Source organism: Myotis nattereri (genome assembly GCF_964212035.1).
Source record: "Myotis nattereri genome assembly, chromosome: 4".
NCBI lineage: Eukaryota > Metazoa > Chordata > Mammalia > Chiroptera > Vespertilionidae > Myotis > Myotis nattereri.
Window position 1 is genome coordinate 42,207,840 of NC_138079.1, and position 27,049 is coordinate 42,234,888.

General features: G+C 42.6%; 2 protein-coding genes across 3 annotated transcripts in view; one reads left to right on the top strand and one right to left on the bottom strand.

The window, feature by feature from the left end:
- Positions 1–27,049, top strand: part of SCAMP1 (secretory carrier membrane protein 1) — a 115,738-nt gene that overhangs the window by 82,652 nt on the left and 6,037 nt on the right. The window lies entirely within an intron of this gene.
- LHFPL2 (LHFPL tetraspan subfamily member 2) lies at positions 3,596–25,334 on the bottom strand. Of its 2 annotated transcripts, XM_081088796.1 has the most exons (3): positions 24,798–24,854; positions 23,968–24,606; positions 3,596–5,898 (listed from the first exon to the last, which is right to left on the bottom strand). In XM_081088796.1, the coding sequence occupies exons 2-3, from the start codon at positions 24,404–24,406 to the stop codon at positions 5,642–5,644; spliced, it is 696 nt and encodes a 231-aa protein (XP_080944922.1). In that variant the 5' UTR covers positions 24,407–24,606; positions 24,798–24,854; the 3' UTR covers positions 3,596–5,641. The 2 variants fall into 2 exon arrangements, with proteins under 2 accessions (XP_080944922.1, XP_080944921.1); XM_081088795.1 differs by having other exon boundaries at positions 23,968–25,334.

Consider the following 27,049-nt stretch of genomic DNA (forward strand, 5'->3'; position numbering starts at 1 on the left):
TCCACATAGAATGTGCGCAATAATTAAAAACTCTTGCTGTCTGCCCATGTGTATTGATGGCTCCCAATTCTCTTATCTCCAACGTGGTCTTCTCTCCAAAGTATGTTCCTAGCTGCACAAGGGACTTCTCCATTGGCAGCCTAAGCTGGACCTTCCCACCTTCCCTGTCTCTGTTTCTCTTGAATTCCTGATCTTGGTGGTGGCATCACTTTCCTTCCTGCGCCCAAACGAAATACCTGGGAGACATGTTGGACTCTTTCCTTTTCTCCCTTTACCCCTTCTAATCAGTCACCTGACTATCCATTCTTTCCCCCTAACATTTACCTAATGTATCTCATTATCTTTGCTGTCCCTTGCCTTAATTCAGGCTTTATTCTCTTGAGAATACATTATAGTGGTTTTCCCCAAACACAGGCAGTTGGTGGACTGCTTGCCTTCAGGTGTTAGACTTTTGAAGCTATTTGACTACAAAAAGCCAAAGAGCTGTTAATATATAATTTTTAATTGATTTTTCTTTTCCTGTGTGGTTTTGCTACTTCCTCTTATTTATTTATGTTTTTATCTATATCCTGTGTCCCTAAGCAAAGTGAACAGTTCATGTCTTAAAGATTTATCTTGCAGAACTCTTCAGGGTGAGAAGGAAGCTGCAAGGAAGAAGATAGTGGTAGGGACAGCAGTAGGATGGTCCCAAACACATGACTAAGCAGCTGCTAGGGGTTATGAAATAAAGACAATTATTGGTTCTTGCTGATTTAAAGAGTAGGCAAAAGTTTGATGATCTTATTCTTTAGCGTTTGAGTTGAAAAAGGTACTGAATTATTGGAAACTACTGAAATGACCTACTTAAAGGAAATGTCAGGCATAGTCAAGACTGTGCTTAAGTGGCTTTATGTAAAGCAAAGACTTTAAGGAGAACTAGGAGTAAGTTGAATGTGTTCCGGAAAGGCAGTCATGGCAAGTTCATCCAGCAGCAAAATTGCTAAAAACTAAGGATGAGCGGGAAGCACACGCGAGGGTTCCCAGCCTCTGCTGAAATTTAAAGCCAGAGTCCTTTCTTTTGTGGATTAACTCTTCAGAATGATGTAGTAACAGCTGAAAAAGTAACTTGAAATTTCCAATTTTGCACAGGTAATGTAGATCATAATTTGAAAAATTTTTTCTTTAGTGATTTGGATAATTCTGTCAGCTTTTAATTTTGGTTTCTATTAGAAACCTGGAAGTTGTCAGGTATGTTTGGAAACCAAAGCATAAATGTAGTTTCAGGTGTCACAGGCCTTAGATCAGGAGAATAACCATTTTTGTTTATTCTATCAAGTGAGTGCTTCATGAGAGATAGAGTTGAGTAAGAGTTTATGAAAAGGGTTGTTGGTGTCATCTTTGAGAATTCGGCTTCTGGATGAGGCTCTTTATGGGCAGGTTACTTTCAGGAAATGTGGATATGGAACTGTTCCATGTTTGGCTTTTAATTTTGGTGTTTTTGTTGGAATAGGAGAGTGTGACCTTCAGTAGACCTTTTTCTTTGTCATTATTATACATATTTCTTTTTTTGTAAAGCCTTGAGTGCTTTGGAGCATTTTCATAATTCTTAGTTTTACTTTAAAATTAAGACATTTGTATAGTATTTGAGAGGGTTTTTCTCCCTCTTTATAATGACATTGATGCTTCTCTGAGGAATAAATATATATAGTACCTATTTTGAAGTTAAAGCTAACCTAAGGTAGGTATATATATCTGTTACTAATGAATGGAATAGTTGAAATACCTGGATATCTTTTTTTCCTGATCAAATTATATACATCATAATTGAAAGAAATAGACTTAAAAGAATCAAAATGAGTTTGCAAAATCTGGTTTAATTCAGATCTGGGGAAAGGAAGGGAGCAACATGTTGTGAAAATACATATGCACAGGGACCTAATCAATGCTAGACAAACAATGTATTAGTTTACAATATAATAGAATAACCACAAATTTGAAGGCTCAAATCTAGTCCATCAGCGGTAAATACAATTTCATATTTGGCTCAAGTGGCTGTTGAATTATCAAGTGGTGCTGAGTTCCTCCAAAGCACCTAATGACTCCCCCCAGACTTGGAAGGAGTTTCACCACAGTCTCAGAAGAAATCCCAGTCGTGCCTGTAACTCTTTTTGCCCTTGGGAGTCATTGCTGCCCAAATACAAATGCAGGCCAGGGATTTCCAGTGGCCACGTGTTATTGCACAGAGAAGTCTGTTCTAGGCCAGACTCTTATGGCTAAGAAGGTGTGAGATCAGCCCTTAAATAGTGGTCTAGCATTAACATGGTCTATCAAAGCATGTTAAGAAATAGCTCCTTAGTGATTATGTACCAGCTACTAGTTATCACACTAACAGAAAAGGCAAAAGGGCAGCTTCACATTTCACATGAAAGACTAGCATTAACTGGGCCTGCTTGCCAGCTTAACGCTCACATGAATCTAGTGACCATTTTAATTTAGACCCAGAAACAATGATTTCATACCAGTCTTTTCTTCACATAGGTTTGTGTAGCATTAAAATCATTATGGGTTAAATACTAGGCCATAAAGGCAAAACTGTTTAACTCTCCTTTGCCAAAACAGAAACAAGCCCTGTTCTGACGCCTGTCCAGTTTCCAAAAAACAAAACATACATACACCTTTGTTATTGCACATCTTTCACACAGACTTGTGTATGTATAATATATATATATATTTTAAATATGCTACACATAAAAAAAGACTATGGCACTTTACAGAATACGTGTTTTAACAAAGATCATTACACCACAGATGTTGGAAAACTATACAAAAACCCTTACACAATTAATGTAACATTGTTGAATTAGCACACAGGTTTAAAGAATCCACAGAGTCCAAAACAAGTATTTCTGCCTTTTTGGAGTCCATTGAGAAGCCCAGCCATCACAAACTTTAAGCACAAATGCAGGCAAAAATAAATAAGACTTTTCTGGTAGTTGTAATGGTGCAGGTATATTAGATTTTTAGACTGAGGCAATTAGGGGATAGAAATTAGAAAAATAGGTGTGGGTCAATCAGTCTAATTATTTTGTACACATTTATTTCACCATATTCCTCATATTTAGTGTGTTGTTCTTTTTAATCAGCTATGCAGTTTTGGTCTAGATTTGCATGATTTTGAATGTTCCATTCCTTCCAACCAAAGCTTGGCTAGTGAACTGAAGGTTTAAAAGGCCCAACATTACCGCTTACTAGGTCAGTGTTTGAGTAGTTTCAGTGGTTTGGGGTTTTGTGTGTGCATGTGCTTTTTGTCTTCTGAGCATTGAGACTAATGAAGTAGACACTGTCAAGTGACTTTTATTATCAAGGTGATCTAGGGATACACTGCCACCTTAACCAAGGAGCAGTTGGGCAGTAGGGATGAGGGACTTGCTCAAAGGATCCTCTGGGCTATGACAACTTGTCTGTAAGGAGAGTGAGAATGTAAAATTCGTGTTAGAAAATGGGTTATCTTATACCAAAAAACAGTAGAGTGAATCTTCTGATGATACATTTAAGAAAAATTGGTGTTTTTATCAAAATTATTTGCCTGATGAAGCGAATTTCTTTTTTTAAATGAAAATTATTGCCAGGGCTTGCTGGCATCGGGACTTGGTTAGAGCATATAAACACTCCATCAGGTACAGGAGCCAAATCCAGTGGCTGCCATAACCTATTTCTGTGTGGTGTCAGAGATAGATTAATGTTTCCTGAACCCTTCTCTTGTTAAGGAAAGTCATAGGATTTACATTTTGCTTATTCTGAACTTTGGACTAAGAGTGGTGAGCTCATTAAGGCCTGGTTCTACACCCTTTCTTCTCCTGCCCTTAACTCTTAATCTATAAGAAAAGATGGTTTCTGGTATAGGCCAAAGGCCAGAATAGAATGAGACTTTAGTTGTTCCATTCCATCGACACATAAAGGAATTAGTTTTTCTGCACTAGGCATGGCTGTAAAATCTGAATCAGGGTTCTATGTCTGGTGGCACTTAGTACATAATACCTTGCCCAAACAATGTATGTAATTATTTGTTAAATTTTCAAAATGAAGCAAGCCCTCAAGTGAGCAGATTCATAAACCAAAAGAGACCTAATCCTTCCAGAAATCTGGCAGGTCCATCCCACTTGCTTAAGTTGTTATAAAGTGTTTCTGTATCATTCTTCAATTCTAATCTTAGGATAATATCAGACTAGGTTCTTTCTGGCCACTTCGATCATTTCAAAGTAAATATGAGGTGATGGCTAATACCATTTTCCTGAATCAATGCTATTGTTAATTTATAGAAACTAGATTAAAAGCACCCAAAACTTTTTTAATAGTGGTAGTTGATTCTTTTTGTAAACAGGAACAGGCAGGTGCTGTAAGTTTGGTCTAGCTCTCTTATTTTGCATTAAATTTCTACTCTGTTTTCCTGGGAATGAAGCCTTTGATGCAGCTCAGCATTTGCAACAATTTAATGTTATTTTAGTCTGCTTTCAGGATCAACCAGTAACTAAAAAAACTTAAGTCCCATGATTAGCTCTTTATTTAACCCTTTTCGGTCCAACATGGAGGCTGACTCGACAGACCAGGCGCTAGGAGCAGGTCCAACATCGAGGCTGAGGTCGACACTGCAAACCGATTCAACATTCAATCCCGTCAATTAATTTGGACCAGACTGTTTGAATTCCAAAAATAAAATTGGACCGCAAAGGGTTAATGCACAGAATGGCATTTTGCTGTTGGGGTTGAAAATATAGCTGACTACAGCATGGTTACCAAACAGTGGGAAAAGGTCTCCCCGTAAGTGCTGAGGTTCTGGCAGTTTCTCCCAGTGAATATCTGAATGAGCCACATCTGGTTTGGAGACCTCTGTCCTGGAATGAGGAAACAGTGAGGTTTCCTTTGGCAGTCAGTGCAATCCCAAGCCTAGGAGAAAAACATGTGATCTCTGGTGGAAGAGGAGGCTGGGCCAGTACTGGCGCTAGCTTGGCTGCTGGGAAGTGGAATGCATTTGTCTCCACTAGCAGGATTTTTTAATTCTCATAATCTTATAGGCCCTTATTTTTTGCTTTAATCTTGGAGTGACAGTTCAATTGATTCACCTGACCCTGGAATTTAGCTTCCAGTAAGTTCCACAACAGAATTCCACAGTCCCTGCTTGATCCCGTTGGTGAGCTAAGAAAGATCGTGTCTTGCTATGATGCCTTTTAGCACACATCCCACTCCCAGTAAGTGTGTAGTCTTCAACTGAGACACTTGAAAGAACCAGAAGGAAACAAAAACCCCACACCTCTGAATAGCCAGCAAATCTGGCTAACAGTCTCTTCTGGTTACCAGAGAAATGCTGCTTTCATGGTTGAGAGCATTCTCCTTCACTGCGCCTTGGGGGTGATGCTGTCTGACACATGTCAGGGCTTATGTACTGTTTTCATGTTCCATCTCTTACAATTTGCACTGTGGCCCTCATGTGCAGCCACTTTGCTTGGCTGGATGTTGCCTCTCATTGGTCCTGTTAAGGCTCAGGGCTGTGGAATGTGGATTTGGTAGTTAAAGGCTAGTTCTTCACTTGACTCAGATGAAACCAGAGGTGAACTGTTTCACAAGGATAAACAAGGAAGAAAATGGTATAAATGTCTCTTCCAAATTAAAGGAGGCAGATGAGGTTTTTCCCCTCTTCAATCTCTTCCTGTACTTTGTCACTGGAGGTTGCAATTTCTGCTTGTGCGGAGAAGATGGCACAGATGAAGGTGAGGACCATCCCACCGATGGCAGTATAAAAGGCCCAGCCCAAGGAGCAGTCTCCAGGTTTGTAGGCCGATGCATAGTGTCCACAGTAGGCAACGGCCTTCTGGCAGCCCCAGCCAGCAGGGTAGAGTATCAAGCCGAGGATAAGGAACAGGCCTGCAGGGCAGAAGAGAAAAGAGGTGACAACCCCGTGGTTCCACAGATTTGTTGTCATTGTTACTTGGTTTACCTTCTTTGGGCTATGGCATCCTTTCTGCAATAGCAAGTGTTAGGGGCTGTTTTATACAAGTAATCTGGCCTGATCAAGAACTATTACCACTTTATCAGAAATATTTTTAGCCTCTTCTGTACATGGTGGCATGTACACCCACTAATCATTTCCCTTCCAGGAAAGCAAATAAACTTGTTTCTTCTCACAGGGCTCTTATTGAGGTGAGAATTTCCCTTGGTCTAAGGCAGAAATCAGCAAACTGTGGCCTTGTTTTTGTAAACAAAGTTTTATTGGAACAGAGCTCTGCCCATTCATTTATGGATTGCCTAGGGCTGCTTTTGTGCTGGAACAGCAGAGTGAGCAGCTGCTACAGACCCTATGGCCTGCCAAATTGAAAATATTTAATAAGGTTACAAAGACCTGATTTTTAAATACCAAGGAGTTCTATCCTTATAAACTAACCTTGGCTCAATTTTCTTTTCCTACCTTTACTAAAATTCTCTGGGTTTATCATACCAAAGCTTCCAAGTTACTTAAAGCAACTTCCCCACAGAAAGAACATGACTGAATCTGTGGTAATATTAGGTGTGAAGGAAGATGAGGGACAGTGTTTAAAACCACAGGTCACAATTTCATAGCGCTGTCTTCATCCTGTGATAGTATCTTCTCACCAACCATGGCAGTTCACTACCTCCCAAATTAATCCCAATGTTCTAGTCCAGTGGTCGGCAAACGGCGGCTCGCGAGCCACATGCAGCTCTTTGGCCCCTTGAGTGTGGCTCTTCCACAAAATACCACATGCGGGCGCGCATGTACAGTGTGATTGAAACTTCGTGGCCCATGCGCAGAAGTTGGTATTTTGTGGAAGAGCCACACTCAAGGGGCCAAAGAGCTGCAGTTGGCCAACCACTGGTCTAGTGTGAGCTAGAACACAAATCAGCAAGATAATGACCACAGCAAAGACGCACTAAATTGAGATGGTCAGTTAGTAGTTAAGAGCTCAAAATTGGGATTAAGATAGAGGTTTGAATTCAGTTCTGACATTTATAAACTGGGTGACCTTAGAAAATCTTAACCTGAGTATGATTCCTCACCTGTAAAATGGGCTAATGTTTAATTCATAAGGTGGTTGTGAGTATTGAAGTATGTACAGAGTACTCTCTACACCCATAACAATAACAGCAGTAACAATAGAACTGGAACACAGACTAGTACCTGACAACAGGATATAGTTTTTTGCAGACCCCTCCTATACATAGCACAGTTTAAAGCAGTGGTTCTCAACTTTCCTAATGCCGCAACCCTTTAATACAGTTCCTCATGTTGTGGTGACCCCCAATTTCATTGTTACAAATTGAACATAATTAAAGCATAGTGATTAATCACAAAAACAATATGTAATTATATACGTGTTTTCCGATGGTCTTAGGCGACCCCTGTGAAAGGGTTGTTCGACCCCCAAAGGGATCGCGACCCACAGGTTGAGAACCGCTGGTTTAAAGTGTACCAGTTATGAGTAAGTGGGTCAGCTTATTTTTTAGGGTATATTTTGAAAGGTGTAATGATTTGGGGAGAGGGGAGAACCCAGACTACAATTTAGTCCCCTTGAAAGACTAAACCATTCTCATCTGAACAGATCTTACTTAGGTGGGAGATCCAAAAATTACTGAGCTAATTTTTTTATGTTCCCAAAGCCTGTGATAAATCCTAATTAATCCCCACCTTGTTCCCTAGGAAACATCACCAAGCAAGGTACCTGGAATCTTGTACTTTCTCCCTCAGGTCCTAAGTTAACCACCCTGGGACTTAGATTCAGAGGTGCTCTCTGGCATGCAGGCCCCGGGCAAGGAAGTGTGAACTGCTCTGCCTTATAAAGACCAGTGTGTTCGTATTTTAATCGTGGCTCCAATTAAATATTAGTTACACATGTTGTTAGTATTACATGGCTTAAGCCCAGTAAGCAAAATTAATGCATTTTAATATGATAGGGACAGAAGACAGAAAGCATGGAGTTTGTTGTCACATAGCAGCTCTGCTACCCTCTGCCAGGCTCACAAAATACCTTAATTTGGTTGTCTCAGATCCTTCAGGGAAGTAGGCAGACTTAAAATAATGAGTACAGCCAGGAACATTCACTCTAGTTCTTCCTAGCTCTCTTAGGTGCTTCCTTTTATGATAGCTCAGCTAAAGTTCCCAAAATTGTTTAGGCCACCTGAAAATCTAGTGGCTGCTACTGGCCAAATGTGAATGACAATAGGGAGACATGCTTATGAGTTATGCAAAAGCCTCAGCTTGAATATTTATAAGCCCACAGGGCATTCCACATGGGAGAGTAATAAATAGTGGACTGTGGTATGTCTCCAAGTCTTAGTGGCTGTGATGTGTGCCGAAACCACACGCTCTCAACCTGGGCAGCCAGCCTAGACAAACAGTGCCTTATCCAATTCTCCACGGGGCAGAGAAATTGCCGCTGTCTACCCTACCCTGGTTGCTGACCTCTGCTCCCAGCATTCATCAGAGTTGTCATTAGCATGGTTGATGCCATGAAAATGCAAGCCCTAGGTCAAGGGGAAGAAAAGAGGTAAGCAAAAAATGAAAGTCACCTTGATCATCAGTCTGGGTGTTTAGAAAAAGGCCCTTCTAGCAAAGAATTCCAGACAGTTTAGTGACTCAGGTGGACCTTTCAGCTGACTGCCACACTGCTCTTGGGGCCCAGCACAGCTTCTAAGCAGCTTTTATGGTCCTAATAAGCATCCCTTAATGAAGCACAAACATCATCTGAACATAATCTTTTGCTAACTAGTAAAATTACAGAGAAAAAGCCCATTAAGTTTTCCCATCTCTCAGAGTAAAGTCCAGCCCCTTCTCCCTGGCCTTAAGGCCCCATGTGATTCAACTCCTTACTACCTGTCTAAACTCACCTCTGCCTTTTACACCCTTGTTCTCTGCTCTGGCCACACCAGGCATACTCCGGCCTTTGTACTTGCTATTCCTCTCACCTGTTGTGCCCTCCTACCAGGTAGCTTTCAGGTCGTCTTCAAATGCCACTTCCTCAGTGTGGTCTTCTGTTCCAAACTATTTAAAATTCAACCACCTACCTCTCCCCTGCATGCTGTCCTCCTTCCTTGCTTTGTTATTTCTTCTTAGCACTTACTACAGACACAGACTATATTACTTTGAGTCATATGAAGCTGTCAATATTTGACCTTTTTTTTCAACCTGAATAAATGGTCAGTTTATATGGCTCAACCTACTATTTTACTTCATTATTTTGATTGTTATCCTAAACTTTTAAGCTCCACGGGGGGAGGGATTTTTGTATATTTGTTATAAAGCTAGTGCTCAGGATTGAGTTTCACATAAGAGCTGAGCCAGGATATGATCTGATTTTCCTATGCAGCTTTAAAAAGGCAGTTCCTGCCTGACACTCATGGCTCAGTGGTTGAGCATCGACCTATGAACCAGAAGGTCACGGTTTGATTCCCAGTCAGGGCACATGCCCAGGTTGTGGGCTCAATTCCCAGTGTGGGGCATGCAGGAGGCAGCTGATCAGTGGTTCTCAAGTCTTATCATTGATGTTTCTCTCTCTTTCCCTCTCCCTTCCTCTCTGAAATCAATAAAAATATATTTTTTAAAAAGGCAGTTCCTAAAGTTAGGCCAGCCCGTAGTGGTGTTTGTGGCCTTTCTACTGCCTTACTGCATCGTTTCAGGGTGTGTTTGTTATGTGGAAAGCAATAGAGAAAGTAGGACTAAGATAGTGGGCATTTGATATTCTTTTGACTGGCACCTCTCCCAGGGAGAGGGCCCAGCTGGGAGGAGAAGGAAAAGTAGACACGATGATACTGGCCAGTAACCAAAGAAAATGGCTACTCCTGAAAGGAACTCAGAGGGCTTGTCATCTCTGCCATGGTTCGACTTGATAGGATGCACCCAGAGTCATACCACTTTCCACAACCTTAAAAACTATCCTAATCCTTGGGTCCTCTATCTTCTCTTACTAACCACCTCCCAGTTCACTATACCAAGAATATGCCAGCATCTGTTCATTGTGGGGGCCACCTGGGGAATGACTCAACCTTACTTGGGGAAGAAAAAATAAAAGGAACTGATGGTTAGTCACTTGGACTCCTCTACAGATGCCACCACACACTGGAGATAGAACCCTGACAACTTCAGAGGCCCACCTTATAGTGGCTTTCTCATGATCAGCTGGGCACCAGCTATTACAATGCAATGTTTATCTTGCCCCTCTGCTATTTTAGTAATATTTCCCCCTACCTGGAAAGAGCTTTTGGACTCAATCCTGGATTCCCATCTTGCTGCACAGGAATTTTCAGAGCCTCTATGGGCAACTTAAACATGTGGTTTGGGTTTAACTCAAATAATTAGATTCCATGAGCTGTGTCTCATCACTGCATATCCAGTGCCAAAAAACATAGAAGGTGTTGAAAAAAAAAATGAATGAAACCCACCAGGAAAAGTAAAGTCATGGTCTTCCTGCTTTCTTATCAACATTCGGCACTATGATTAGACCAGCCACAAAAGTATAGCTCTTAGGTAACTTTTTTGCTACTGCCCTGGATTTAAACAATGTGACATCAAATCCCTTAGGTGGAAAGAAAAACATCTCCACAATCTAGCCAAGTCCCCAATTTTGGAAAGATGAAGCATTGCTAAATGCATTCAATAATATTTTGCTTGGTCTAAAGATTGCCACCTCAAGCTTTAAGGACATGGGATGCTAGGAATGGAGGACCCAAGTCTGAACCACAGCTCCTAAGTTTGTGAAAAAGTGGGCAAAGGCTCCATGGCTATTTCTCATCTTTCCCTCCCGATCAGTCACAGTTTTACAACCTGCTGGCCAAGGGAAGGGACTCAAAGTTTGCTTGTTTTTTTTATGGGTACAGAAGAACGCCATTGTTCCTGTTCTGAAAAATGTAAAAACTAAAGAAAGGCTGGCTCCTTTCTACAGAATAACAAGCGGGTCTTTGGACATCACACTTCTACTTCCTCTTCAGACAGACTTCTAGACTAAATAGTAAAGAGTGACTAGCCCTGGTTTGCAAAGGAAATTTACTACGGACAGGAAGAAAGCGCCATCTGTTAGTGCAACTGGCAATATGCAGAGGCCCATAGTGAGAGACACGACAGCTTCCACAGGGTTGTAATCAGGAAGCTCATACTAAAGCTATGAAACTTCCTACTGTCTGGAGGGTGCATTCACAGCAGACAGCTAGTAGCAAGCTTAGTATCTTGATAAACCTGGGTTCCAACTAGGTAATTCCTGAGGTGTGTCCACTGAGTGCACTCAGGTGCCTGTTCTGACACCAGGCACAGCAATGAGTGGCCGTGATGAGAAGAGTAGGAGAGCACTGGGTTCCATAGGCTAAACATTTTCAGGCCAGTGCTGCTCAAGGAATCTGGTCACATAATACACATCACCATTCCCTGAACCAGGGCCCTCATCCTAGTTCACATGTCACCACTTCCTACCAGAATGTTATTCTCTGTGTGCTCCTACCACCCTGTGAACATCTCTTTTCAGCTCTTTATCACATTGTTATTTTTGTATATTTAATCAGCAGATTTTTACTAAGTTACCTACTAAGTGCCAGGCATTATTTTAGCCCTGAGGATATAGCAGTAATCTAGTCCTTTGAGGGCAAAAAAGTTTTATTCTTCATGGTATATGTCACAGTTTTGTCTTAGCATTTACCATAATAAGCCTCATGGGTGTGTTACAGGTTAAAAAGGTCAAGAATGCAACTTATTTCTGGCTTTGAAACAGCCATTGACTCACATAGGAACATAGCAAGAGACTCCATTCCCCTTTCAACATATCTCTTAGAAAATGAAAAAAATAAATAAAATAAAAACACAAAACACCAAAAAAGTCACCCAGTGTTGATTATCCCTACCAGGTCTACCCTGTGACTCACAGGTCTGGAATATGGGCCTAGCTAAGCCTTTGCTTTGGTTTTGTTGACCCAGCTCAATTCACTATAGCATATGCCCAGGGGGCTGTTCGGCCACCACCACCCTTCCCCTTCCCCCTTCTCAGGCAGCCATCTCTGTAGCAGGAAGCAAAGGCAAATAAAGCAAGAGGGTGACTAGCTTCCTGTATCTCATCCCCATTCTGGGACAGAGCTCCAAGAGCATTCCAGGCTTACGGGGGTGATAGCTTGAAAAAGTATTGTCAGTACTGGATTAACGTAAAACTAAGACAGGAATAGTCCTTGCATGAGTTTCAGATCATCTGCCAGTGTTCTAGCTCCAGGTGAGAAGGTGGCCTCATTGGCTTTTCCATTTTAGTATCCTTTGCTGTTTGTTCTTCCTTATCGTCCCAACATCTACGCACTGGGGAGCTAGGCTCAATCCTCTGTCCTCTTCTCTACATTCTCCTTATTGATCACACTTGATCCTACAGCTTAAAATACTACGTCTAGGCTGAGGTCTCCTTAATTTTCTCCAGCTTTGAACTCTAGATTTGCATATCCAACTGTTTACTCTTGACCTCCAACCTCTACTTGGATATCTAACAAAGTGCTTGAAAATTGTGTCCAAACCTAACTTTTGATTCCCACTCCTCACTTTAAAACCTGGTCTTTATCCTGTGGGCCTCATCTTAGCACATGGGAGTTTAGTTATATCCAGTCAGGTCAAAAACCTTAGAATCATCTTTGACTCCTTTCTCTCTCAGAGCCTACATTACTCCATCAGCAAAGCACTGGCCTTCATTCTCGCTGTTCCCTTTGCCTAGAAAGCTCTTTCTTCTGATTACCCACATGGCCAACTCCTTGATCTCTTTCAAGTTTTTGATTAAATCTTTTTTCACTGAACCCTACCCTGACTTCCTATTTAGTATTACACTTCCCTCCCCTTATCACCTCAGCATACGCAATCTCTCTTACCCTGGCTATACCTTTTTTCTTTCCTTCCACAGCACCCATCACCTTTAACACACTATATAATATACTTTTTTGATTTACTGTCTGTCTCCATCAGTCTAAACGTAAACTCCATGAGAATAGAGAACCTTATGGCTTATTCTTTATGTATCCCAATTGCTTAGGACAATATCTGACATGTAATAAGGTGTTCAGTAAATATTTATTGGATGAATGAAAGGAGAGGAGCTGTGATACAGATTATGTTCTATTTTTAACTGAAGCTAGTGTGGAAAGTTCTTGCCAAGTGTTGTAAGTGGTTAGAGGAAAGGCTTCATCTGATAACGTGAATCCCAGGGGTTGACAATTTTGGCTAACAGAACGAACACCAGCCATACTTACTGGCGAAACACACACAGGCTCTAACCATGGGGCCTTTTATTAGACTGCAAGCACTGCAAACTTCCTTTCTGGCTACAGAAATAGCTGTTTGTGGAGATCTCACAGGAAAAAGTAAGTCAATTAAATGTAATCAGTTTTAAGTTATCTAGAGATCAACCTTAGTTGAGCCTCAAAACTCTGAATGTTTCCAACTATGCTTGGCTGCGGTGAAGACAGCTGAAAAGACAGGCTGTGGCTAACTCGTGGGAACTGCCCAAGACACCAACTGGGCGGGAGTAGCAGGGCAGGGGTAAACCTGGAGAAGTGCAGGAAAATGACAGAGGCAGAGGACAGACAGGGGAAATGAAGGGGATGGGCCATGGCAGTTTGCAGAGAGTAAGGGTGGTCTCTAGAAGCAGCATAAGCCTGGAGAATGGAAAAATTAACTGAAGGAGTTAACACTGAAGGCAAGAATGTAGAACTTCTCCATAGCCCAGGAAAAGATCCACTCCTGTCAGCAGCACAGAGGGCAATATCTCAATCCCAGGGGTTGTGGGGGAGGGTGTTTCTGTGCTTCCAGTAGAGGAATAACATGTTAGTTATTGATGGTCCTATGTTAACTCTAAGCCTGGGACCATCAATTGGGATAGTTGATGTACAGAGTTATGCAACAACCTTATGCATGTTAGTTGACATTTATCGGTATACTGACTCCTCCTCTTTTCTGTTTAAATTGCCTTCTCCCCCCCCCCCCCGCACCCTGTTATCTCCTATGCTGACATTGGAAATCATTTTTGCAGTCTGTAATAGCTATTTGTGGGTCATTAACTGTTGTTGGGTGGGGACATTTTCTCTTTCACAATACCTTAAGGCGCGTGTGCCACGAAGTTTCAATCACACTGTACGTGCGTGCCTGAACGTGGTATTTTGTAGAAGAGCCACACTCAAGGAGCCAAAGAGCCGCATGTGGCAAAAAGTCAGTATTATTGAGGCTGTGCTTGTAGGAAGGTGCATCACATCCACTTCCCTATCCATTGAATTTGCTATGGAGCTACTTTCCACCCAGAGATCATGGTATGCACCTGTCAGTTCTCATGTTCAGGGACTTGGGAAACACTCTAGTGATCATTCTCACTCACCAAGACAAGGCTAAACTAAGTTCCTTGCGCTATTTTAAGAAAGAAAAGATTCAACTTAAAGAATTTCATGGGTGAAATAGAAATAAAAATTACAAGTAAATGGTTCATCAACTACCTGGAAAACTAACTAGAACAATGATAGTAAAAAGTAGAAGTCTTATTATGACATAATATATATTTGTCTCATATAAAATAGCATTGGTTCCAAGGCTGCCTAGATGCCTCAAATTCGTATGTATTTACACTCATACGAATTCCTATTCAATGGTCAACTTACTGACAGAGGTGAGGAGTGTGTTCCCTATTCCTTGGCTTCTGTGTCTCCATCCCAAACCCACACTCAGTTCTCTACACACAGTGTTATTGATCAACTTCATGTGTCATTTCTGGTTCCCATTCCTTTCCAGTCTTCACATCTTTGAAAGGTTTTCTATGATAAAAAATGATAAATTCCAAGTAAAGATGACATGGAGTTATTAGTAGTGAATTTTATAAATTCACTAATACACTAAAGCTTGAAGTTTGTACAGGTGATTAGAGTCTTTTAATAATCATACTGGTAATTGTTATAATAACAATGGCAGCAATTCATGCTATGAGAACTACAGTGTGCCAGGCACTGACTAAACATTAACTATAACTCATTTAGTTCTTGTGACAGTCTTATTTGAGAGATGAAGAAACTGAGGCACAGAGGGCTTAAGTAAGATTACACAGCTAATCAGTGGTGGAGCTGGGACTTAAACCAGGCAATATGTCTGCAGAGCCCCCTCCTAAGCCATCACACTAGACTGCTGCTTTACTGCAAACCAGTGACTAACTTCTAAAACAAAAGCATTTGTCCAGCTGAAGATGGGAAACTGATATATACTCAAACCTACTGAGAGGTTAGAGAGCAAATGATGAAGAGTTATCAAGTGAAAAACCCTGAGTGCTGTGAAGGGCTGTGGGGCGGGGAAGGCTGCACCCAATATAGGGTCACCTGTTGTCAGTCAGGTTGATTTACTAACTTAACAGTAAGACAAGATAAAGAAGTTCCATGCACACCTTCTCTTCTGTTACAAGTTAAGTGTCGCCAGCCTACGTACTGCAACATAGATGCCATTTTGGCTTGGGAACCCTCTAAACTCGCACATCCACCTAGAACATGACTGTTACCCACAGGGAAAACGCCCTCTGTCCTCTCCAGGACAGATGGATGTTGCCGATCAGACCAAATCCAGTGCTGACAGCATTCTTAGGCCCCCAAATTACATCCCTTCAAACAGCGCTTCTTAATTCACAGAACAGAGCTGATGACCCCTTTGTCTTTCCTGACCTCTTCGAGCCATTATTCATACATGGTAGGTTTGAGTTCCTCCTGCTCATCTCAGTGTCCACATGCAGAAGATGTTGCTCTCAATCTTAGGCATCTGGCACTCATGAAATCTTGCTTATAACAACTGCTTATAACAACCAGACAACTGGTGGTCCCCAGGCCTCTTCCTCCACCCAAGGAGAGTGCTGGGCCTCTGCCTCCCAAGTCCCAAAGCTGATTTGTGTTGATATTCACCTGCTCGACCTCTCCAGATGCCAGGACAGGCCACTAACCTCAGGATCAAAATTCATTAGCCATTCAGAGTCAAGCATATTTTAATGACATTTATAAAAAAGAGGAATATAAAGTATTATAACATGAATCAAGGATTTCTGTCCAAGAACTGTTAGTCTATACCTTTGAAATTACTTTGCCTATTAAGTTTTTTCAACTTCTTAATGAAAATTTATTCTATAAAGCCCAAATAGAATTTGGTTTTAGTGACTGCTGGTTCTGAAATGATTCTTATTGGAACTTCATAAGATGGCTCCATTAATTTTGCTTAGAATTGAGACTTAACCAGCCTTTGCTAAATCCTTTACACTTTTCAAATACCTGCCAAGTTACAGTTGTGCTAGCACAGTGAACATAGATTTACTGAGCACCTATTATGTACGCAGCAGGCCCTATTCTGAACACTAAAGATAAAACCTTGAAAAAGACACAATCTATTCCTCTGCTTATATTCTAGAATAGTGTTTCCCCCACACTTCTGGATTTTACACACTAATACAACAGCCAGAAAAGTTGGGAGGTTAATATATTTATTTTGCTAATCTAAGGACACTAAAAATAACTATTATCTCCTCTCATCATCATATATTTTGAAGACCAAAAGGCTAAAAGATATAATCTAAGAACAATGGACAGTTCTTTACATTGAATACATTGAGCTCTATAAAATCTTACTCAGGTCCACTCGGCACAGAGTGGATCTGCCCTTGTTCAAGGGAGTAACTACTGAGAGGCCCTTCGGGATGGGGCCCCATCTAAGAATCATCTTTTTACACTGTTGCTTGCACAGTAAACAGAGTAAGGAGCCTCTTTCTGAGTAGTCTAAAATCTAAACTTGTTTTCATTGTACCTCATTTTAAAGTTTCAAGAGTTTATGGACAGGCTAGCCTGGGCCTAAGGTTGATATTTAATAAATGCTTTGACAGCCAGGTCAGGAACTGGAGGTCAGAGGGTTCATGGTAATGAAAGGGGTTTTCAGCAGATGACCACAGTATCCTTGTAGAGCAGAGCCAGCTTAGTGCATGATCAATAAAAAGGTTCTGAACCAGCAAGATTCTGAGGGGAAAGAGAGGAAAAGTGAAGGATCAGGTGTCAATTTTTAAAAAATGCTTGTATGAATGCTCACACTATCTCCCTAGAAAAATCTAGTAGGGTACTTGTTTTCTACTAAAAACATTCCCATAGAATTATAATTGCAAGAAAAATACTCTTCCAGGGTGGGGGCTAGAGAGCAGATGACAGCAACATAGAATTCTTTGGAAGACAATCAGAGCATAGTTGGCAACCACAGCACCAAGAGGAAGTTTCTGTTACGATTACTCAGAATTAATGACCACCAGTTAAGAATTGTCAGATGCCCTTAGAATATGTGGCGAAACAATCTGTAAGATGCATTTCTCCCCTGCTGAAATCTTTCTCAGCATTGATTCATGTTTATATGCACACTAGAGACCTGGTGCACAAGCGGGCTGGGGAAGGACCGTGGGAGGGCTCCAGGGCATGTCTGGTCCGTCTCGCCCAGTCCTGATTAGCCGGACCCCAGCAGCAAACTAACTTACTGGTCAGTTCATGTCATAGCGACTGGTCGAACAGTCAGACACTTAGCATATTAGGCTTTTATTATATATAGGATAGGATTACTTTACTGACAGTTTCTACAGCCTTAATTCCTAACTGTTAAATTGCATCCCAACAAGCTAATTTAGCCAGATTATTCTTTCCAGTGAGTGAATAATAAAGTTGTACTTCACATTCCAAGTGAGCATCTGTTTTCTGAACTATTTACCTACAACTGGGAGAAATTTATGAAACACTGTCTTGATAAATTATTCATCTGACATGTGGGGTCAAGAAAGTGCTCCTGTTTGACTATAACCAAAATACATTGATATTTCAAAATAAGCTTCCAAAATAAATAAAATGCAGTATATTGTAGAGTAAAAGACACAAAAAATTTAGTTACTGAGCTATGAAATATTCAGGATAATAAGTAAATTTCTTGCCTGCTAAGGTCTTGGGGTCCAGATAATGTTAACTAATGAAGCAGGCACCATCTTTTCAGCACGAGGTCCCTGCGGTCAGCCTTGACACACTGAACACAGCCACTGCATTGTACTTTGAAATTTTTAATATTGGCTATATGTATTTTTTATTTCATCTGTACTGGGGCTATCATTAAAAAGAGAAAAAGATTGCTGGCCATTCAATAAAGCTACTGGGAAGATTGTATACAGGACTGAACTCATTTACAGATATGGCTGCCTGTGCGACAGCCCAGTTCTTCATTGGAGATGCAGGTCACGTTTGAAGTAGCGTCACAGCTGAGAATACGACCATTGCATTAAGAGTGCCTGGACTCTGTGAATATTCAGAGCCACACTTAAGGGATTATTTGTTAATGCAACCTGAACATAGACCATCCATGTCTCTGTGATAATTTATGGCTGCAATTAAGTGGTTACCATGGCAAACCACTTTCCACATTTTATTTGCATATCAATTGCTATATCTGAATTTTAAGAGAGTTGCAGTTTTTTTCTAGATCTTCCAACTGATTCTTTAAAAATAGATCCCAATCCCTAGATTTACTTAAATTAATGCCTGCTTGGTCCACTTGCTTTCAAATAGTAGCTTTTTTATCTAATGACACAGTTGAGTTCTTTGTTCTCTTTGTGTGTGTGTGTGTGTGTGTGTGTATAAATATAAATTATAATACAGGCCTGGGTGTGGAAACTCAAAAAATTGTAGACCTGAGTCTACAGGTCTTTGCACTTAGTAGGCATCCCATAGAAACTCCTTGAGTTGAAATTTAATTCTGGCTGCCTTATAGCAGTTCAGCATTCTTTAGTTTTTACCAAGGGATTACTGAAGGTTGATGAATTAGTAAATGTGCCATAATCAGTGCATTCTTGCAATGATTTAGACATAGAACTATTAGAACTGATTTCTGGTGGAGGTGTTATCTGTCTGGAGAGCCAGAAATCAAGAGCCTCGTTTTGACGGTCAGAAGCTCCCAGTGCCTCTTTCTCAGAAGGAAAACCAGGGGATGCTCCCTATACTTTCCCCATGCATTTTCTTTGAGGATATTTTGAAGTTGGGCAACCAAGGTCGCACTACCTTCTCAGAGAAAGCCAGGTGGACTTTTCAGGTGTAAATTTATGAGGCAAAGTCCCTGTGAAAGTCAGGAATCTCTTCCCCTTTCTGTCTGCTTTTTAAGCCCCTCTTCTTATCTCTCTCCCTTCCATAGTGCCTGCCTGATCTGATCTTTTTGGCCTGGGAGTGAATGGGTAGGGTATGGGATAAATCAGAAAGGTTGCTGGGACCGGGTTGAGATGTGGTTTACCCTGTGAAAAATGACAATTAGAATATCAAGTCCTGGATAATGACCAGGTATATTTTATATGCCTATATCCATACTTCCACATACATTCTGTTTCATGACAAAGCAGTTCCACAAGCAGCAAAGGCAAAACTCTCCACTCTTCTGATTCTTACCCTTTTATTCCTCCCCCTTTCCCCTCTTCATAATGTCCTCCTTCATCCTCAATTATTGCTCACTTGCAATAAAGCTGAGTCTGCACACACCAAGTCCTGAACCGCCACAGCCAGGAGCAGTTCCCATGAGCACACTCTCTACCCCAGCCCAGTAGAGGCAGAGTTCAGCCCCCAGCAATCTATCTGGTCAGACTGGTGGAGCAGCTTGTGAAGCAATCCTGCTGGACTGAGACGGCTGTAGACAGATAGAGGGCTACAGGGAGTAGAGAGCATGAGAGCCAACCAGACACAAAGATGCAAATAGGCCTAGGAGGGGAGACGGAAGACAACAGGCAGCCAGGCCGGCATCTCATGAGCTAGTTCAACCCTCATGGCAACCCCAGTGGAATAGGCCAAGCCAGCACAAGTGAGCCAAATCCTGAGCTCATTTTAATGGCTTCTGTCCCAAACCTGAGTCACTGGGGATTCCACAGATTTCAAGACAGCCCTTCATGCATTTCCAAAAACAAACTGCTTGATGCTGTCATGGAAAACCTGGATCTTTGCATTCTATGGTTTCACTATGGATTACATCCAGGTCACAACCTAAGGAAGACAGCTGGCAAATCACCCTGCTGGGCGATTACCCAGCTTTTGTAATGAATCCCAGAGGGCTATGAGCCGATGTGTGTTTCTGGCTCTGCCAAGTCCTGGACAAGTCCTCACCAATAAAGACCAATCAGTCTGAGATTTATTCTGCGAGGGAAGCCTGAGAAGCCACCTGCAATCAAGACTCAGCTGCTAGAACCTGCTCCAGAAAGGAAAGGAATGGAGAATGTATAAGTCAAGGGGAAGAGGAGTGAAAGAGGTTCTTTGCTTCCCTCTCAATTCAACTGCTATCTTCTGCTTTTTTTAAAAAAAAATGCTCTGAGGATACCTTAGTCACACCAAAGTCAGAGGACTGCTCTGTACTCTTCAGCCTTAACTCAGGCAGGCTTTTAAGGGGCCAGAGAATAGCACTATACAGTGGTTGATTTCAACAGAGCAAGGTCAATTATAAAGGCTTTTATAAAAGACACCCCTATTCCTTAGAATGCAGCAATTCTAGGAAACAAAAAATGTACTAAAACCTGCCAAGAAAACAGAAATACTTTAAGTTTTATCTCATATACCTACCACTTATTATTTATTATGTGCCAAGACCTGTATTTAAGCCTATCTCATATATTATCTAATTTAATTCTCAAAACATTATACCCATTTTACAGGTGAGAAAACTGAGGCTTAGAGAAGTGAGGTCAATTGGGCAACACATCACAGCCACGTTAAGGCGAGATCAGGACTGATCCAGGCTTGAATTTTTAATTGCTATTAAGAGTGAGTATGGAACGCTGAGGGCATTTATGCACAAATACTTAGGAAATGTCAGCTGGGTGTCCACATAATGGGCCTTGAAAGTAAATCCTGCTATCAGGGTTAACTTAACCGTGAAGAGTTGTATTTTATTATTATTTTATAAGTAACCCAGATCTTGAGATTTTCACTGAAGTAGCAGGTTCTTTCACACCAGCTTCTAAAGTAAAAATATCAAGATTATTTATGTTATGCTTTTTTATAGACAACGAAGGCTATAACACCTGTGGCCTATTCTTTAAAATTAGGTATAATAAAGGAATATTCTTACAAATCTTGTAATTGCTCAACCAATTGCATTTTACAAAATTGCCATTTTTGCCAAAATGAAAGGTGCAAGAACAAATAGTCTGAATGTATTTCCAAAGAGTTATGCTGGCAACAGCCTCCTTTCTCACCATTTGTTTCGGTGTCAAATAGATCCAGGCAGGGCTGAGAGAAAGCAGGCAAGAGGAGAGAAAAGACTGATGCTCACAGCTGCGGCAAGTCCTTGGCTGAGGCTGACCACATGCTGTTACAGATTGGCCAAGAGGAGAGAAAGCAAGTCAGCTGCTTCGACACACTTTCTCAGCCATAGATCCAAGGACCATGGCTGTCATTTATGTTGGCTTGAACTGCCTGGTGTAGACCTCCTTGAGGGGAGAAAGAGCCCACTGAGCATCCCTTACAGATGCCTCTCACCCAACCCCAACCCGAGGGAGTCGGCGGACTAGTCCTTCTTTCCTGTGACGACTTCTCAGAGAGATGCTCAACTGGAAGGAGAAAAGCAACAGCTTTCCCTGTATTTCAGTGCTTAGTCTTAGATCAGTGGGCCCTAGAGAGATAGTCTGATTATACAGGAATTTCTGCCTCCTGCCAATTTAAAATTTTTAGTAATTTCAGACTTAAGATCCTGTGTGTATGCAGAGGGAACATAAGTGATGGGGGTTGGGAGAAAGTTAAGATTTCTTTTAGGAAATCTAAACTTTGGAGGAAACCTGTGACCAACAGACTTGCAATGGGGATATGCTGCTACTTTCCTCTCTTCAACCCTTCTTCCCAGAGGCCTGATACAGTCAGAGAGAGATAGAGGGAGAGAGAGAAGTCAGAAATAGCTCATTGGAGTGTGTGAATAATACTGAAGATATGTACTAATCTTTGTGCCAAAATGAACGTTCTTGCCATTTATGTGAAACAGCCAACAAGAGCACCAAAAAAATTGTTGGACTAGTCCACTTTCTTAGAGACTGAATTCAATGGATTAAACACTCTATTAAAAACTGCATGCAAATAGTCTTTAAGACTGAAGGGTATCTAAAGTTGTTTCTGCATGACTGTAAAAACAGGTGTGGTGGTATAGCCCAAGAAGTCCCAGCCCTTACTCTAAATGGCCACTAATTTGCTAGAAGATACTGTTTCTCAGGATGAAAAGCATTCCTAGGAATGACAAACCCATTTCACCTGCATACCAGCATATTGATAAAGCTCACTGTAAATGCATGGAAAATTGCCTCTCTGGTCAACCAGAACTCTTCAATAGGACTAATAAAATTGTGTGCTGGCTTCCCGTCATCTGCATGTTCACACTGATTCCTAAAAGCTTTTGGTAATACTTCTCAACAAAAGTTTGAAGATATACACATGAATATAAACACAAATCCTTGAGGCCCTGTGTGTCTGAAGGGAATAAAGATAAACTTCAAATTTCAGAAGTGAATAAAAAACAGGACAAAGTTTCTTCTTCCTCTAACCAAAGCTGAAATCAAAAGTCTAAGGTAAAAAAAAAAAAAAAAAAAAAAAAAAATCTAAGGTAAAGTCATATTTTCCAAACTCCCTATTTTTCAGAAGAGGAATGCCGGGATACAGAGAGGTGGTACATTTATCTCTGGGCCCATTACCCCCTACACACACATACTCCCCCCCTTAAGATTTAAAGAAGGAAAATATTTATCTTATCAGCTGTTTTTTCGAGGAAAAAACCTGTGTTTGATCTATTTACTTGGAAGCCAGCCTGCTGAGCTCAAGAGTTTGCTATCAGGCAGACCAGAGTGAATTCATTTAGGCTGTTTCTTTCCAGGCCTGGACACCAGGCCCAGCGCTTATCCTCACTGTCAAGGAGTTCTGTGCACACACTTTAGAATTTGCTGAGGGATGAGTCATTGTGCCCTTCAGTTAGGGTTGTAGGTGGATTGCTGTTTCTCCTGTTAAGAGTTCAGAACAATAAACAGCTTGGTTATGATTGTTGAAATGTTCATTTCTTTTCTGAAAAAGCAAGAGTCTATCCCTCTGCTTCCTTGAGGATGTCTTCACTCTGCCTTGCATGTGCGCGTGTTTCTGCCATCTAGACCAAGTCCCTTGAGCCCAGACAAACTGACTCCCTCCCTCTTGGCTCAGGATGCACCTTTCAAAGCCACGTGGCAAAGTCCATGAAAGAACTGTTGGCCTTGGAAGTTTCTTGCAGCTCACAGCCTCCCCTCTCAATCACTGTAAGGAGCTCATACTTTTCTCTCCACCAATTTCTAACCAGCTCATCAGTGAAAAATCCCCAGAAAGTGGAAGTTAGTTTATATTTTCTGATCTGCACGGAACATTCTCCAGGCTCCAGGAGACAGACAATTTAAACCAGCACATGAAACTCAGAGCAGCTAGCTGATACCAACTCCTTCCCAGCTTGCTGCTTCCCCTACCAAAGCTGAAATCATGGGGTTGGGCTGACTGATGGCAGCCAGCTCCCAGCTCCCCTCCCTGAACGGACACCCCACACTCACATTCCTCCTCAGCACAGAGTGCTTGCTGCAGGTGGGACCTAACTCCTCAGTGGGTGCACTATGTAGAAAACATGCTTTCAATTTAATGGGAAAAGCAGAGTCGCAGTAGTTTCTTCAACAAAATCCAACAACTCAGAACCCGAGGAAACAGCACTGAACAGGAGCATGAGAGCAGAGAACAGACACTTCCCCCAAAGACAGAGTAAAACGGGGAGAGGGGAGTGACCAGGACAGCGCGCCCACGGTGCTGAGGACAGACTTTTGCAAAATCAACCTGACCAGACAGAAGAGGGTCTTCAAAACGTGCAGTGAGTAAGCAAGTGTGTGCGCCCTGCGCAGAGCCCCTCCCGCTCCCAGGCCCCGTCCCTCCTCACACACTTACCTGCAATTCCTTGCAACAGCCCACAAACGTTGAAAATACTTTTCTTCATGATGCTCTGCACACACATGGTGAAGACAGACACCAGGGCCACCATGCAGAGGATGAAGATGCCCGCGGCTAAGAAGATGGCAGTGGCCTGCCAGAAGCCGCTGGCGATCTCCCCGAAGTTCTCCGCGTAGGGCCCGCACAGCGTCTCTCGCGGGACATGCTGCACCCCGGGGTTGCGGATGCAGCGGGCGTAGATGCCCAGGGTCGGGTGGTGGGGCTCCGAGAGGCCACCCCGCTCCTCGGGATCCGTGCCGCCGCCGCCGCCGCCGCGGGTCTTGGCTTTCCCAATCAGCCAGTCTGCGCTCATGAAGGCGATGAGCTCTGCAAACGCCACCACAATACTCAGGAGGGTCCAGAGCATCGAGCGACAGGTGACAATGACATGACACATATTGCTGTTCAAGGCGGAAAGAGGCAGGAGTCCACGGAGTTAATAAAAAGCCGTTGGAGAAGGAGGCTCGGGCGGCCTCAGCAGGAAGTCGCTGCTGGGGGGACTCACTCCCACAGCCCAGGGCTCCTTTCTCCGGGATCCTGGCGCCGGTCCTGGGCTGTCATGCTGCCATGTCCGGGCTCCGAGCTCAGCAGCCTCACCTAAGGGAGAAGAGGAGGCGGCGGTCAGCAGCGCCAGGCCCCGCCTCTGCAGCGGCAAACTTGCCGGTCCCCAAACCCCAGTGTGAGCGCTGGCTGCGCCGCCGCCCGCCTGCCTGCGCTGCTGACCTTCCCGCAGTCTTCCACTCCCACCCCCTACCCTCCCGCCGGCCACCACCAGGTCCCCACAGAACCTGTGGAGCGGGTCCGGCCCCCAGCCAGCACGCGGCCCTTCTCCTGAGTTTGTGGTCTTTGTTTCCTTCCCGAACTCTCCGAACTGACTGGTGGTTCCCCTTATCTCCAGGCAGCGTGACAAAGGCAAGAGGCCCTGCCAGCCCCTCCACCCGCCCCAGGGGCGCCGCTCCATCATCGTTTTAGAAAAAGTCGAACAGCACAGGGATCCAGACAGATCCAGACATACTGGCAGTGAACCATCAACAGGCGGGCTTGCGCTTTTAAAGTTCACAGGTCTCTTTGCCTGCTGTCTTGGTACTAGAGCAGCTAACTTTGAAAAACTTGCGCCAAAAGTTTTTGCTTAACAGCAGAGAGCAGCAACACCTAATTTTATTGCCTGGGAATCAAATTACCAACAGAGACATAAGAGTATTTGCTTCATGGGTAAAAGAGAATAAAAGGAAACAATGCCATAAAAAAAATAACACATTGCTACACAAACTGCTTTTTCACCCATTTTCTCAGTCATTTTTAGATAAAATAAACTATACTAATTAAAATGCAAGAAAAAAAGAAACTCAAGAGTTCGTGACTTAGTCACTTTGAGAAATTATTTAAAAATGACTATTGACTAAGTGTCCTTCCCACTGAGTGGATTTGTTGACAACAGAAACTTGCCTGTAAAGAATGAACTGTCCCGATTCATCACATGGGCCTCTGCCTGAGCGTCCACTCACCCCAGGTCTGGAACTCAGCATGCCCATTGTTTCTGATCTCACAAGGACTCATTCTCTTCCCAAGGACAAATGGCTTCATTACCAGAGGGCTTTGCTCTAACAGCTCAGCCCCCCCTTCAGAGGAGCCTGAACCCTGACAGGGGCCATAGTGCTCATTGGCAGCCCCATTTTCTGCCCCTTCTCCAAGGTCAGGAAGCACTGCACAGCTCACATCTGACATTTGGGTGCATGACTCTGTTCTGAACGATTAGATCTTATTAACCCAGGTCATGTCAACTGCATAAGAACTACAAAGCCCTGTGGCATGTTGGCAGCTGGTAGGGCAGGGAGTGAGGGAAGATGGAGGAAGTGGGGAAACAGGACAGCCCAGTGCCAAAGTTTCTGCATCATGCCAGCTGATGTCTGGTGAGGGGTGACTACTTATCTCACAAAGCACAAACGCATTTGAAAGTCCTCACCCATTGTAGTTTTGCAATGTACTATTTTAGGAAATTAGCCCAATACTAGAAACATAGGCACTTAATAATTGTAAGTGTGTGTGTAATGAGGCTGTTCTGGGTCGTGTGTTCAACTGCAAGAGTTTCAGAATCCACCAGATCTGGGTTCCCAATCCAGTAGCACCACTGACTGACCATGCTCTGCTTCCTCATCTGCCAGATGGGGACAGTAAGAGTACCCTGCCTCACGAACTTGTGAGGAGTAAACAAGAACCTGTTCAAGCACCTTGCTCAGTGCATGGCATAGTAAGTGCTCAATAAATACCAACTCCTTTCCCTCAGGAACTTTTCCCCTAACGTGGATGACACTGGTCAGACAACAATTTAACTGAAGGAGCTGCTCAATAGATAACAGAAACTTGGCCATTGCACACAGAGAACGATTAAGCACAGGCTATTTAGAGATGAATGAGGTCACTGTGTCTAAGCTTCCCTGGTGGGCTTTCAGGGTGGGGTACTGGTCTGACTTTCTGTTTCCCCACTGCCTACTCCAGCTGCAAAATTCCACTGTGGAAAATCAATTAGCATCAGGCCAGAAGTATAACCTACTCCTACTCACTGATTCTCGAGTCCCCATCCCCAAATATCACCAAATAGAAATGCCTTTGAAGAAAACTTAACAATACAACAGAGCCTTGGAGACTGTTTATAATGAACTGGCCATTCTGGATGAGAACAAGAAAACAGGTCCACAACTCCCCAGAGTCCCTTCCACCCTCATGAACACTTGGAGCCAACAGGTGGGAGCCCAGCCTGTTAGGAGAAAATGAGGCTTCTACAAAGTCTTCCAATTTGATTAGAAAACCAATTTACTGTTATGCCAGCCGATCTCCATCCCTGCCCCTCTTCTGTTTAATGGCAATTGCTCAGTGAATATAAACCTCTACATATTTGTCCTTTGGGAGAACCTCAGGACTCTGCTACTTCTTAGGTGACATGGATGCTAATTAATATGCCAAGTGTCCACTGTCTTGGCCAACGAGCTCTGCTTAAAGTCAGGAATACAATTAGTTTGCAACTTCTGAAGAAAAAGGATGT

What these genes read in the sequence shown, in the direction of transcription:
- LHFPL2 (XM_081088795.1), bottom strand. Translation starts at nt 24,406, where the DNA reads ATGTGTCATGTCATTGTCACCTGTCGCTCGATGCTCTGGACCCTCCTG. An exon ending in GCTGTTGCAAGGAATTGCAG is followed by an intron (nt 5,899 to 23,967) that starts GTAAGTGTGTGA and finishes TCTGCCCTGCAG; the next exon opens with GCCTGTTCCTTATCCTCGGC.